The sequence below is a fragment of the Styela clava genome, chromosome 4, assembly GCF_964204865.1.
Source record: "Styela clava chromosome 4, kaStyClav1.hap1.2, whole genome shotgun sequence".
Lineage (NCBI taxonomy): Eukaryota > Metazoa > Chordata > Ascidiacea > Stolidobranchia > Styelidae > Styela > Styela clava.
The window spans coordinates 20,858,854-20,874,956 of record NC_135253.1 but is presented as its reverse complement, the minus strand read 5'-3'; the positions used below and the strand labels follow the sequence as shown (position 1 = coordinate 20,874,956).

Genomic DNA, 16,103 nt, shown 5'->3' with positions numbered 1-16,103 from the left:
GTGGTTCATCTTCACTAGGCTCAGATTTAAAATTATGATATGAACTAAACAATTTGGCTCTCCCGTAGTATGTGCACCAAGATGGCGAACACCTGAACATAGTATGTGTACCAGGTTAGGGTTAGGTCATAATTTTATTTCAATTTTTCTTATTTTAGTTCCACTATGAGTTCAGGGACTAGCCAAGTGCACTTCCGTAGTATTTATACCTGGATTTATAGCCTAATCCTAACCTGATACACATACTACGTCCCGGTGTCCGCCATCTTGTTGCACAAACTACGGGAGTACCAACCAATTTACGTTATTCAATATTTATCGTACAATACAACGAAATTACGATGAATCTACCAATTCCCAAAGGGCCCTATTTTAAAGATTTTTGCGACAAACGTCGGCTAAAAATTTTATGTATATATTGGTGAAGCTATAAAATACTAATCTCCTGTGCGACGAAACCAATTGTTTGAACACAATGATCCCTTGGTCAGATTGGACAAGATTTAAGTAAATATGTGAATCCGGGAGAACGGAAATAATAGCAAATCAAAGTAAACAGTCGACTGAAGATCAAAGTACAACAATAAAAAATATATTTACATATTTACACAGAGCTAGACACCCACTTTACGGCGTATACAAAAACGCAGACAGCCGATTTTTTGTAGTATAATACCTTCATACGACGCTCACTTGTGCCTTTTGTTCCAAACGAAGCCAGATAAATATAGTCATTGATATCTGACAATATCTTAAAAAATCGTTCTACAAGGCAAATAAGCGCGCATTTTCATCTATCTCGCTTGGTTTATTCGATTAACACGAATTAGGTGGGTAGTATGAGATATTTGTATTTTTTTATGCAGTTCGAACTTGAAAGCTTCTCAAACTTTTTAGGCCCCATTTTCATAATTTGCCAAGTCTCGCGCCCCACCTCAAAAATAACTAGCTTACAATAAGCTACAAATCAAAGATAGCAAGGCGAAACTATGTTTTATTAAAAAAACACGTTGGAAATACATGTACAGAATAAAAAAAATTTAAATATCTAAAATAGAGGCGGGCAAGATCAAATATAACATATATTTTTATTTTTTAATAGCTTCAAGTCTCCTCAAAAATTGTCTACGACCCCTTGTGAGGTGCACCCCGCCGCTTGAGAACTACTACAGTCGAGCTAGTCTTTGTGTGGGCAAAAACTGATACACAGAGCCCTAATATTTTTGAAGAAGACACAAACATTGTGAATGGCAGATGTGATTATATTGCTATTATATGCGTGAACGCACGGCTTTAAAAAATAACAGGTACCAAGCAGATACAGGTTTATAAGTGAAATAATTTGCAACACGACCTCTCTACACCAATATTTATCCTGATATGTGATCTGGGGGGAATTATCCCAAAGTAAATGAAAGCAAAAGTATGCAATACGGGAAATACCTATTTCCAATGCAATAGATAGAGGGTGTTCATAAAGTCCTATAAAAATTTTAAATTGCAAAGGGAATTCATCGATACCATTCATTGTTTTGGCCCTCACAGATGAATTAAATGATTCACAATCATTGAGGCAACTCACTTTGGCGCGATCAATAATGTCTGTGTACATTCAGGCAATCTCGAATTACCTCTTCCACCCATTTATAGTAATCCCTTGATATCCAAGCTGAACTAAAACTAATCTTTGTACATTCCCTTCGCAACAGTTCGCATTAATATTAAGCGTCCTGTAATTCTGCATAATCCATCACTCTAAAATTATTATCAGTATCCTACCTTCACAGAGTAAATAATATGCAAAATAAGAAAAACTCTAAATTTAATAATTTAATTTAATCAATTCTAGTAGCCTTTTGAATAACACTTGAACTCACGGATCTTCATCCAAAATTATTCATGCTCGTGTCGTTATTGTTTAATGTTATAGACACAAAACTCCTTCACTTTTGATTAAATATTTTTTATAGCTAATTAGAAATGTCCCCCTAATGTTTTATCTTTTTTAATGTTTTTTTCGTGATTTTAGCATTGTATGAAGTCTATAATAATCTTTTTTATTTTCATCGATATCGATTTAAATTGCAAGGTGATCTTGATTGCAAATGAATGATTGCAAAATCATCAACAGTTTTTAGTTTAGTTGGACTTTTCTCGTGCCATATATTTAGGGACAACTAAATTTGTTTTGTAAAGGTTAACTTCAACCAAGATCTCTCGGAGCACTTATTCAAAAGTTCAGGCAATTCATCTCTGAGAAAATTACGGGCGACCACATAAATGCATAGAGGTTGGACAGATAATCATACCATATCATCGGTTTGATAAACTATACCCGGGGTGGGCAAGGTTTTTGAATCAGATGCCAAATTTTTTGCCCACCTAGACCGGCAGGCCATGAACAATGTAAGTGTGACGTGGAAGGTCACATTTTATGAACAATATTTACAGTGTTACAAAAGCAAAAGTGGAAAACAACAAGCCAAAACTAAATTTAATCGCAATCTCAACAAGTTCCTTGAGCTATTTTTTTTTTTATCTGAAACATCAAAAATTGGTTTTAGTTTGGTTGTAGTAGCATCAGTTGTAGCGATTTTTTCGCCAATTGAATTACCCAACGCGCCGTATTTAGCCCGTGTCGGGACTAGACAATACTCGTTGCCCAACAAGTATGTATTCAATTTTGTTGCCGCATTTTAAAAACAAATGAAGTTAGAGGTCTCTTAAAGACAAATACATATTTAAATTATTTGATTGTGTGCAGCAAGACTCCTAAATCAAATAGTATAATCATCTTTGGCAGAGCATCCTTACGTTAAACGCATACGAGCCCACTTACCCAAAGGCATAGAGCAAAGAAAGGTAGTTAGTTAGTCTTGCGTAATCCCAACTGATAGTTTCATACTTGGATTCTGTAAATTTGACAACAACAATCAACAACGTCATTCGATAAACCCTAAGTTAATGAACCCTTGAGTCTGTACGAAGCACAGTTCATTCTCACGTTGTTAAGCCCTGCTTCGCCGAATCCACTTCCGATCCCACGCACTCATTACTTCACAATTTAATTTTTAAATTTTATATATAGCCCAATACCACGTTACAAAGCAAACTGCATTACTCCTTGTGTTTGAATACTTGGCCAGGTTCTATATACAAAGTTATTTATGACCAAACGTGGCCAATGTTATTGAATAAACATAATGCTGGGAAAGTGGCGCGCAAATGACGCAAGCCTCGGCATAAAAAGCGTGTAAGTGGTGACCGCAAGAAGCAAATACTTCCGCCATTGGAAGTTAATTGCCTGTTAAATCGTGCAGTAGTGAGAAAATTGGCAAAACTTGATTCAACGTACCCCAAATAGGACTAAATGTCAAATGACTATTCTCTATAAGCCTATAAATATAAACAACACATAAAGGAGAGTGTAATAAAAAAAACAGAATGGACCGCTACGCCGATTTCTTGTTGACCTTTTTTTGCATGCAGAATTCCTGTTTTGTAGTTTTAGATTTTTAGTAGTCCTGTGGACATACCATTTCTCTTGGAACCATACTCAGATTGTGACAAATACCCGTTATTGTTCAACTGGGATGATTTTAAAATGTCTGTTTTGGAGAAAACTGGTTTAGAATAGGAGTCGCGTCCCAGCATTTGGGGTCAACGAATTTTAAGAGTCGCAAAGAGTACACCAATTTCACACATTGTATATTTTTGGACGTTTGATTCGAAACACAATTATTAAAATTAGTGCATAACATAAATTTCACGATTTTTTAAAAAAATAATAGGACCAGAGAATCGGCGCGCTTGCACAACAATGCCGACTTTAATCGTAAGACCAAAGAAGGGGCGCGCTTTTCGGAACAGGGAGTCGCACAAAAAATTTTAATATATTGGAAGGGGTCGTGATCCTGACAGCTTGGAAAGCCCTGGTTTAAAGTGAGTGCGTGTTTGGTTTAATTTTCCATCTTCACTAAAACTTGCACTGTAAGTAAGTAGCCTTTATTACTTATTGACTCATGTACTTGCGACCTTCAACAACAAGTCAAACTTGAATGCAAAAGCTCTTTTTTTTATGAGGCGAGAAATAATTTGGCTAAAAAGTAATAAAAAGTTTCAATGGTGCTAAGTAATAAGGAAATAATAATCCAGGCAATACAACGCAATTAAGTGCTGGTCATTGAATGCATGTAACTTCGAATCAGGGGATGTACTATAATTAGCCACAGCATGTAAATGAACACGAACAACAAAATTGTTTTATTATTGGGAAAGCTGAGGATATCATTGACTAACTCCTATTTTATTTATGGGTGTTCATTTTCTAAGGTGTGATTGTGACGCAAAACTGGTTGCACCAAACCGAACTTTGTTCTAATCAGCAAAATTATGTAAACCCCAGAAGCAAGCCCAATACCAACATTAATTGAAATAATTTATAAAATCTAAATAGCTGTCAGCATTCAACGCATACAAATAACCACTTTAGAAAAAATTTATTCAGGTGGCAAATATATCCACCCCTTTCCTAAATTTAAGTATTCTTTTTAGGTCGCTTCAGAAGATGTGTGTACCAATATGGCGGAAACTAAATTTATTCGCCTACTCTACACCAAGTTGTGTGAAGGGATTGATATCTTTGTGCCGAGGGTATACTTGGATAACACAGACAGTCCCCATACTCATATTAGAACTAAAAAAAGGAAAATCGGAATAAAATTATGGCCCAACCCTAACCTGGTACACACACTACGAGAGTACCCAGCAATAAACGCATACAAATGGCCATTTTCGACGAAAGTAAATAAGGTCACAAATGCATTGCTTTTATCAATTTCAAGTATTCATTTTAAGTCGGCGATTGGGTACGATTGACACGCTTCTTTTGTCACGGTTGTGATATTTGTTATGACAAACAACTTCGAAATATCTATTCTTGCATGTCGTTGGTTGAACTTAATGGCGAAAAACTGTCTTTTTGTTATTGCAGAGCTGAACACCTATCAAAAGCATTTAAGTTTATTATATAAAATAATTTGTGCTTCAAAATACAAATATTATAAATACTACTAATATAAAATATTACTTACGTTACGTTTTTGATTACGTATTTAAATTCGAAAGCTAACATATCCGAAGATATCATTTTAAATTTATCGTTTTTTATAAGCGTCGTTCAAAGATGAACAATAAACTTCAAACCAGCTCAACACATTGAGATGTTTAACTTCGATATACACAAGCCAGGACTACTTGTTTAATCCCTTGCTGAAAGTAACCATCGGTAAATGAGACAATGGCGCGCTGTTATTTAGTGAGGAGTTTTGTTTTTTAGTTTATGTAGAACAAAATGAGGCAAAAGACTTGTATTTCTTTGTAAATTTATAAAAAATCATCTGCTTACATATAAAAGTGGCATCGCGTGAAAGGAATGAAATAGTAGACAATAATGCATTGTGTTTAATTGCGAAATCCTGTTTTTTATTTTGAACAATGGTCAAGTATTTTGACAGGTATCTCATCGGAACAAATCGATGAAAATTTAAATACCATCATTCAGTGCGGAGAGTTGTTATACGGCACCCAGCCCCCAGTCTTAGCTCGGATAAGCCAATTGTAATCTTACGTAAACATCCTTAGCACCATTACGCTCAAAACCTGAGAAACTGACGACAAACGCTTGTCAACACACAACAAATCGGCAAATACGCTCAGACCGCAACAAAGAAGGGAAAGATTATCCCAAAAAGTATTTTACCGCAAAATCTCGTTCGATTTAAAATATTAACCCTTGTATAGCTGAGTAAATACAACATATGTCTTTTTTGAATTTAAGCTTAGTAACAATGTCTTATATGTGAAATAGAACACCTGATAGTCTGCGTGTGTTCGACACCAAAGTTGACCTTTGACACTTTAACTCTGAAAATGCACCTGAACGCAGAAATTATTTTTCAATGTTGTTTGTTGACAATTTGACAGTGTCACTGAATAGCTTGCATCTACCCTATTTTATGATGAAGAATTTTTTCGTAATTCTGTTTTATGCACGCGATATATTGTAAATGGACAAATAGGCTTAATTATGTGGGGTTTTGTAGCTTAAATATATCAGAATTAAATTGTATTTTTACATCAACTGGGCGAGATTTAATTATTAAATCAGATAAACATTGCCGAAATATATATGTCATCAAACTTATTATTTCTCATTCTGTGAGAGATTGAGCTTAGACACTGGCCAGACCTGAATGTGAAATCTTATCTTTTCTAGAATTCTTGATTGACATGATTCGGTTAATTTATAGCGATAAACTTGCAACGAATATAAATATGTTAAAAACAAGTCTGTATCGAGTTTCATTTGAGATATACGAATAGCTTCGGTAAACAAACTAGCCATTTTAATTACCCGGTCCTTACGAATTCTGCTACGTATTATCGGTTGCACAATTGCGCGATGCCACTGCCTGTAGTATCAATTCAAAAGTCGACAAAAACTCAAACAAGCGGAAAATATAGATATTTTATTTAGTAATGATAATAAAATAATACTTCATATGCTGGAACATTATAATACGTTTAATTTAGTTCGATGAAATAGCGTTTTTTGTAGAGGCAAATAAGCCTAAATCAAACTTTAATAATAGTAAGCGAATGCTGAACCGATGAGAAGCAAATATTAAAAATTTAGCCAATGTTTTCAATGTCTGCGCAAATATGGCAAAAACATTTAAAAAATTCGAAAAATTTATATTGTTATTTCCTGTTTATATTGACCAGATTTGCAAGATCTTGTTATAAATAGGCTTACAAAGTCACTCATTGAGAAAATAGAATTGTCAATATTTTATATACCACTGAAGTTTGAATTAAAATTTTGGCAAGTAACACCAGATATTATTATTTTATTATATATCATATGCAATTCATGGACTGTGCTTTTAGATAACTCCGACATAGGGGTATGGTAAGTCTAACATAATAATACTCTTTTCTTACAGTATAACTAGTGACCTCTGGTTGAAACTTCTCTCGTAGTTCCATGGGTATAATTGACCCATTCTACTGGGTCGAGATTGTGAGAAATGTTCAAAACACTACCCAATAAAATAATTTTCAATATGCTCCATTTCAAATACAAGAAACAGTTAGAGTACGTTACTTACACGAGAAAAAAATAAAATAATTTTAAGATTTCTAATGGAAACATGACTAATATATTGCACATAATTCAACAAATAAAACAAAAATTAAAATGTTGGAACTTTGAGAGAGAAAATTCATATAATAATAACATATTATGGCAACATTGTCATGGTTTTAACTCCAGCAATTTTGCATATATTTGTTATTTATAGATTTGTGCACATTGGCATAATGTGTAAATTGTCCTTTCAAAATAGTATCTCGATAAACTATATGAAACCTCATGCTAACAGCACAAGGATTGCCCCCAAGAGACCGTATACTAGGAAATCTGCTTTCAACAGCGCTTTTGGAATACGGAAAGGGGGAAAAAATATTAGCCTAAGAGACCTTACCAACCTTTTACCAATCGCAGAAATACGTACCACTACAAATGGACGGAAAGGACGAAACTATACCTGCACGTTGGAAAGATTATCATACAAACTATGTCGATTATTAGTTGATAACGTTTCATAATTTAGGTTGGTTGGAAACTTTGGTATTTTCATCCTTTCGGTTTCCTCCAGCTCCGGTATGATTATGACGTCTGGTTGTTTTATGACGTTTTGAATGACGTCATCATTTCTATTGTTGTTGTTGTTATTCTTTACATCACGATCTTTGTCATCTGTGATGTCAGAACTGTTAATGACGTCATTATAAATTGTCGATGACGTAGCCACTCTTTTGATGTTTGAAGCGTCCATTTGACTTCGTCTTGTGATCGCCATGTTCTCCGCAACAAAAAATGAAATCGCTGAAACGATTTGCATTACATGCATGAGTGCGTTGTGGTTAAATGAATCCGGTAGAGGACATCCAAGGTCAATATGAGCAGCGTCCGAATCGGCGCATGTCGATTTCATGAAGTGGTTTGCTGCGCCTGAAATTAGAATAAAAAAAGTTTTTTTGCACCAATCTGGAGTCATACAATAGAGAAGATACCATGAACTACATTCTAGCAGGTGTGGGCAAGGTTTTTGGACCAAGTGCCAAACATTTTGCCCACCTAGCCTGACGGGCCATGTAAGTGGGACGTAAGAAGTTACAGTGTTACAAAAGCAATGACGGAAAACAATATGCCTCGAGCCAAAACTAAATTTAATCGCAATCTCAACAAAATCCTACAACTATTTTTTAGCTAAAACATCAAAAATTGGTTTTGGTTTGGTGGCAGCATTAGGTGGGCCAGATTGAATAACCAAACGGGTCGGATTTGGCTCCCAGGTCGTAGTTAGCCCATGTCAGTTCGGAAATCTGGATAATGGTCTACGTTTAAGGTAATTATGTCGTTTGTCGAAAAATTCTCTGGAATGTCTTACAATCAGTTTTCGCATGATTGTTTCTTACAAATGAATAATAGCAGATTGGAATGCATTCTGACAAAAATATTTGGCGTTTATAATGAGATAGTAGAAATATCCTTTAAAAATACGGCATTTTAATAGAGATCTCTGAATAATCTATCCAGCATTTAGATAAAAATTAAAATTATCTTTGAAAAATGGTATAATTCTTTCCGACAACAAAGCTGCGTTCACGACTGGACAGTCAATGTCATTGTAGCAGTACACTATTTCAAAACATCAGATGGAAATTTACTCTCTGTATATAGCAGTTTTAAGTGCATAATAATACCCATTAAAAACTTCATTTTAATTTTTTTTAACAGAGTAGCACCCTCTGAGTTTACATCATAACTAAAGTTAACGTCCAAGTAAAGCGTATTGGATCATAATTTAAGTTTGAAAAAACATATAAATTTTAAGATATCTCACCCGCTACTATGAACACCCAGGGTGCTAAAGTCATCGCAAACAATTCCAATCTTCTGCGGTTTTTGCGTTTGTCATCCCTGACCTGACGGTGACTATTAGTTGATCCATTACAAGACAGAAAACCCAAGATAGACCGATCGTCTGAAAAATAAGGATATATATAGTTAGATACCAGAAATGATTTACTTATTTTCTTAAAGTAGCTATATGCATTTGCCTCGTAAAAATTGGAAGAAAACAAACGAAAATGAAAAAAAAAAATGAAAAAAAGAATAACAGGAAAGACACGAAAAAAAATAAGTACGAAAGTAGAGAAAGAAAGGTGTAACTCCAAGCAGCCTTTGAATTGTAAGGAAGTTTCTGCTTTTCGGATAAGCATCACCTGCCAAAGCTATTAGTATAGATTGTGTAGTTTGTTATCAGAAACTATCAGATTAATTTTGGTAAAAGAACTATAGGCATTTGTGGAATACACAAGTGCATTTTCACACTTTTATCTCGATCTATGATCTAGCGGTCACTTGAGCGTATATGATAATTATTTTGAAAATGATGGGAATCCTTCCGCTTAGGCAGTACTTACTCATTTTAATTACACGTCGTTGATTATAGTTGAGAATGAGGTTTGAGCCAAATTAAGGCTATAATGCAAAATTACATGTCCTAATGAAGTCTAGAATGTAACATAGGGCTCGATTACTTGAATAGCGATAAAGATCGAATATTCGCGTGAATTACATATATGTAAACATATTTGACGATGTGTAATTATTTATTGTCTCCTGATACGATTATACTTATTTAAATTGTTAATACATTACTCTGCTCAATTTAAGTTTTAGCTGAAACATAGGTATACTAAGTCTATAACTCATCTGCAATTCCTCTACTTACCACAAAAAGAATTACTATTCAGCGAATGCGACGGAGAATATCTTCCTTCATATTCAGTAGAGTATGGGCGAGTTGACTTTCTTGTGGTTTTATGGCAGGAATGATAGACAACTACAATCAGAGCAGCAATGCCGTTAAGAACTACAACTGCAATAAAGTAACATCTGTAATTATATTGGAATAAAACGCAATGATGGAGAAGGGTTTTGTTATAATTCATCTTGTGTAAGTCTTAAAAAGTATATCATTTTGGGTACTCCGGTAGTATGTGTACCAGGTTGGGGTTGGGCCATAATTTTATTCCGGTTTTCTTCTTTTTAGTTCTATTGCGAGTTTGGGGACTGTCTGTGTTGGCCAAGTGAATATACTCACTGTACATAGGCTTCCGTCTCTTTACACAACTTGATGTAAGAGAGGCGAAAAAAAAATTGTTATCCAAATTTTGGTACACATACTACCGGATCGCTTTTTTTACACATACTACCGGATCGCTTTTTTTGTACAAAAATCCCGTCAAAAATCACCACCGCCAACGCTCAAAAAAGAGAAAATTAGTAATTGTCTGGTTAGGTTTGAAAAAGAAGTTTGCGCAAAAAATTTGAAATTTCAATAATTTCTAATCCCACCCTCAACCTTAGGTTAATAATTACTTAATGTGTTGTTTAAATACGTGTGGGCGGTATTTTACTCAAATCTCAGATTTTTGCACACTTTATATATCTTTTAGCGCATCAGCGATAGATTGCAACGCTTGTTCGCTTTCAGCGATAATGCAGTTTAAAATTTTATTTTGGGGCTAAGGTAATTTACTGGAGCAATTGTAACCAAAAAAATTCTTTTTACAATTGCAGTCAGATTAAATTTTCTATTTAGGAGCCATTTTGCTTAAAAAAAAACAAAAAAAAACGCTGTCTTAAAGTAAGAAGAGTTAATGGTATAAAACCAATAAATGTTGTCAATATAGGTACGCGATAAATAATGTTTTTGTTCAAAAATATCTACGTTATAAAAAAAAGGGAAGTTAAAATTATGTGGTAATAAAACCAAAGCATTAGCATACGTGTTCGTACCCCAAAATGTAACAGTAAAACATTGTCACACAATGTTTTTGTTCAAAATTTTAAACGTTCAAGAAAACAATCCCGCTTCTCTATGTAAGCATAGTATATAATATAAAAGCAATAACCGCCATCTTGGTACGCATACTTCGAGTACCAAAGTGTATGCGGCAATAAAAATGAAGCATCAACATACTTTAACATGCTCTCACCTCCAAATGTAACTGTAAAACTATGTCAAACAACATTTTTGTTCAGAAATATCTACATTTAAAAAACTCTACTGTCGTCAGTGAGCATAGTGAATAAAATAAAGGCAATAGATGTGTTTATCATACTCTTACCTCCAAATGTAACAGTAAAAGTTTGTCTTATACTGAACGGATCTTTCACTTTGCCGGTTAAGGGGATATAATTGACTCCAAAGAAACACACCACTGTTGCAAATATTATGATGTAATAACCAACACGAATTGTGTGTGGGATTCGGAAAACTCTTTCTTGAGTTATCTGCGAAAACGAAAATAAAAAATTGGATTATGCAATTATTATTTACGAAAATTCAAGTACGAAAAAATCTGTGAAACGAATATTTTGGGTAATCATTTATGTACTTTGTAGCGGAGACATAAAACACGCTATAAAAACCAAATCATTATTAAAAATATTAATAATTGGTGCGAAATTAGTAAAATTTCGATACCGCAGACGCCAAACTGAATATGTTTTTATTATAAGCTGAATATTTTAGATGAAATCCATGCTTACCATCTTACATCATCTTAAATCGGGGAACTTATAACACGGACTAAATATTACTATTAGAAAAATTTTGTAGGAAATATACGTATGGAACAGGGTTGTGCCATATAACCAACTTTAGACATTTAGCTGGACACATAAAAGAATAGAATACGGCTATAGATCAGCTTTACAGTAATAAAGATATCAGCAGGGGAAAACGGCAAAAGATTTAATGGAGTAAAAAAAGAAAAAGAAATTATTACTGGTGTGAGCGACTTCATACTCGATGGGGAAAAGGGTCGCACTAAATGTCTTGGCGGGCCACGGGTTATGGCCCGTGGGTCGCCCATTGCACACCCCTGATATAGAAGATAGTTTCCAAGATTTTCGTTATTTTAAAATGTGGATTGATCAATATTCTTCAAATAAAATGAACTGAATTTCACATTTGTATTTCATTTTACATAAATATGTACATATTATATTTACCATCTGTTCTGTCATTATCAGTAGACTAAAACAAACAATGGCAGAAAAAGATGAGCCAACTCTCCAGATTATTAACCAATCCCATAAATTGTTGATATCGTCATTGTAGGGTTCGACCTTAAAGTAAATTTTGATTAAAAAAGAAGATGAAAAAATCATAGTTCGATATGTCGATATGGAGATCAAATGAAGAAATACGTTTTGTATGTTGTTTCCAATGAATAATATTAATTTTCGATACGGGTACCTATCTCGCAGACAAGATCAAAAATTTCAACACATTCATTTTTCCGAGTATATAAATTTATAAACAGACTGCTATATGAATATTTGATTTCTAAATTTTGAAACACAATAGAAAAAGCTTAGTATTATTTTTTAACTTTACAGATGAATTGGTTTACGAATTCATGATTAGTTGCTTGAATTCAAAAAGTATGTAGAAACACTGCAAATTTTGAACATTATTTCACTTGCCCAGTAAATTATAAAACTAAGTCCAACTCACCGTTTGCAAGAACTGATGTGTTAAGCCTCCGAGCAACATCATCACAAAGTTAGAAAACCCGAACAGTAAAACAGCATATGTTGAAATACCAATAGCAGTCGGTTTCTCTTTTGGCCAGTTCCATGGCAACCAGTTTGAAATTTTACAACACGAAGACGTCATACGTTGCTCTGACGTCATTTTTCGTCGTTCATGATATATTCGTACAATTAGTTGAATACAAAGTAGAAAACAAACTCCAGAGTAGACATAATCGGTAACGTAAGTCCCGATGTGATCGTCAACTCCTCGGTGGTAAAGTAGTTTGCGCATCGGATGCATATCTGGTTTTATGTTTCCATTTTGCCGCAATTTATCCAGTAAGCTGCATAGCTCACAAGTATTAAATAAAAGTAAATGATTATTGCTGTAAAAAGTACAAAATGTTGAATAAATTTCAATGTTTCAACGTTGATTCAATTTACTCAATCCGTAATAAGAAAATTAGGTACTCCCGTAGTATGTGTACCAGGTTTGGGTTAGGCCATAATTTTATTCCGATTATTTTAGTTCTATTACGAGTTCGGGGACTGTTTGTGATAGGCAAGTGAAAATACCACCTGCCCATAGGCTTCCGTCTCTTTACACAACTTGATGTAAAGTAGGCGAACAAAATTAGTTGCCTCCCCATTGGTACACATACTTCTGGAGCGCGGAACTTTGTAAGTTAAAAAACGGACACACTCATCTTCAATCCTGTTAAAATGCGTCAGTAGTTAATTGTTAACTAGCATTTCGTCGTAATTTTAATCCGTACATGCTGTTGAAAAGCGTTAGAGAGATTTTGTACAAGCACCCACGACACCACTCAAAATGAACAAATTAGTAACTATCTAGTTAAATCCAGATTGCGCTGAAAATTCAACTGTTCAAATCATTCTCAACACAAATCATAACTCTAACTGAATAAATACTAATTTCCTATTTTAAAACGTGGCCGCGGTGTTTTTCACAAATCTCACATTTTTGCATTGGTGGCAGTAGCTTTTTACAAAAAATCCTGCGTTAGTTGAAGATAATTTTCCAAATGATAGTGATGTCATAAATAGTGACACATATTACAACATAACGAGGAACAACAACCAGTATAGAATACGCGAGACTAACTCCCAACCCTTCCTCAATGCCTTTGCTCTATTGGATCCGTATGCATATAATGCAAGGATGATGTGTCAAAAATAAAAATGCCATACTATGCAATTCAAGAGTCCTGCTGCACTCCGTATACATTTGTATTAGTGTAGCAAAACTCTTGAATTGCAAAGCAAAACAACAATTTAGTTTTTAAGTTAAGTTTCACTTATCCGCCTATTCGCAAGCTGATACTTATATCCCCAAGTGCAGGTGCAAACCACAATATTGTGACCAAAAGAAATCCATCAATATTAAATAAACCTGATAGTCACGAGTTGACGGTACTAGCGTTATCGCAGAGCAAACCTATATAGTGCGGCGGAAACACGATCTGGTATTTACTCAAACGATTTGATGTAGGAGTTCTGTCTTTGTTTGGCGTCCTGTGTTGTTAATAAAAGAGATATATGCTCTATGCAATAATTCATTTATTCTGATAAACTGATATAAAGAATATACTTGATATCGCCAAGTGCAGGTGCAAACCACAGAATTACGGTCAAAAGAAATCCATCACCACGAGTGGACGGTACTAGCGTTAGCAAAGAGCAGAAACACGATCTGGCATTTACTCGAAAGATTTGACAATATCGCTACTTAAATTGACTTTCTTTACAAAGTGATTGATTGAAGCAAAACACCTTGGAATAGATATAACTTGATATAGAATAATTTGTTGCATAAAAATTGCGAAGAATGCTTTTTCTCATTGATTGCAATCTAGTGGTATAAGTTATTTATTATTATTGTCGTAATAAGTGAAAATTTAGACGTAATAACGCACAAGACACTTCACGGGTTCCATAATTGGCATTTTCTGCTATTGCTCAAGTTTTACTGAAAACAACATGGCATTTAAGTTGTTATCCTTCAGATAAAAGGCGTATACCAACTTGTGACATGTCATTTGTTATTTCAATCGGTATTTTGTTGATTTTCAAATGCGGTTCACAACTTCATTGTTGTTTAATGCGCCTTGACGCCAAACCCATGTAACTGAAAGTTTTAAATGTCAAATGCTTTGCTTCTATCGCCACTTCCAGCCATCTGCCACAAAGAGCTCCAGGAGAACCGCATCGGTATGCATGTTGCTACTATATTTTCCAAATGTATGAAACCTATATACTTCGACATACCCGATTATCCGATTTATAGCACAGCGGGTATGTCGAGCTTTAAGCTGAATTTCTAAACACTAAAAAAGTTAACTTGAACTAAAGTCATATATAGTAACAGCATCCTAGGTCTAGGATCTCTATTCAAATGTCTATTCGGACCACATATCAATCCCCTATTCCTAATTAAATACTTGACTCATTCTAACCCCATCCATTAGCTTTGCCGCAAGCTTAAATTATTTCTAAGTCCAAAGCCACAAATTAAGAATATACATAAAGAAAAAAGGGTACTCCTGAAGTATGCGCACAAAGATGTCGCATAACCTGAACCCTTGCGTGGTACACAACCTTAGTTCAGGTTGTGCGTCATCTTGGTGCGCATACTTCAGAAGGTCCGAAAAAAGACTGATATGTAGACTGATATTCTACTGGGCCTGCCTGTATACATACATAGCTTGAACGCCAATATTATAATTAGCCAAAAACTCACTGGAAAACAAATATTAGAATTCGTGCTATAGCGGTTCAGCCCTCTGTTATTTACACAGACAAAATTAGGAGAAACGCACACAATACATTACCCACTCAAGGTACGAGAGTATATTCAAATGACGTTCCTTGAACAGGATTTATATACCCGCCACAATCATGTTAAGTAAATTGATTGAAAAATATGTGTTAGCCGATTTAGGTATATTCGGACCAAACTCTTTGTGTTTGAGATTTTATTCAGAACTGTTTCAGCTAAATTATTTTGCAAAAAAAATAGTTAATTCTGCAAAGAAGAAGCTCTAACAATTTTGCAGGACTTTTCTATCAGATATACTTTTGCTCAAAGAAGATCTCCAGTAAAGCTGTTATTTAGAGAAGCTGATATGCCTTATGTAATTACCGATATCTTTATGCTCTGTCATAGAGTCTGTATACCCTGGTTTCTACGCAGTGGTCTATATGCCGGACATAACCTTGTAACTATGCGACACCAACATAGATAGAAAGATCCTGCGCACCAAGCATTAACTATACGCCAATCCAAATTAAATATTACGCTGAAATTAAATAATTTGTGTTTTTCCTTGTCTAATATTTCAAGCAATATTTGACTTCAGGCAAAGACACAAAATAGCTCTTTTATGGAAACGTATTT

General features: G+C 34.5%; 1 protein-coding gene across 1 annotated transcript; it reads right to left on the bottom strand.

Annotated features, from left to right (window-relative positions):
- Positions 1–6,515: 6,515 nt before the first annotated feature.
- LOC120327053 (uncharacterized) lies at positions 6,516–13,067 on the bottom strand. Its single transcript, XM_039393435.2, has 6 exons — positions 12,666–13,067; positions 12,158–12,274; positions 11,269–11,434; positions 9,867–10,013; positions 8,973–9,113; positions 6,516–8,077 (listed from the first exon to the last, which is right to left on the bottom strand). Exons 1-6 carry the CDS (start codon positions 12,984–12,986, stop codon positions 7,605–7,607), a joined length of 1,365 nt encoding a protein of 454 aa, XP_039249369.2. The 5' UTR covers positions 12,987–13,067; the 3' UTR covers positions 6,516–7,604.
- Positions 13,068–16,103: the final 3,036 nt, after the last annotated feature.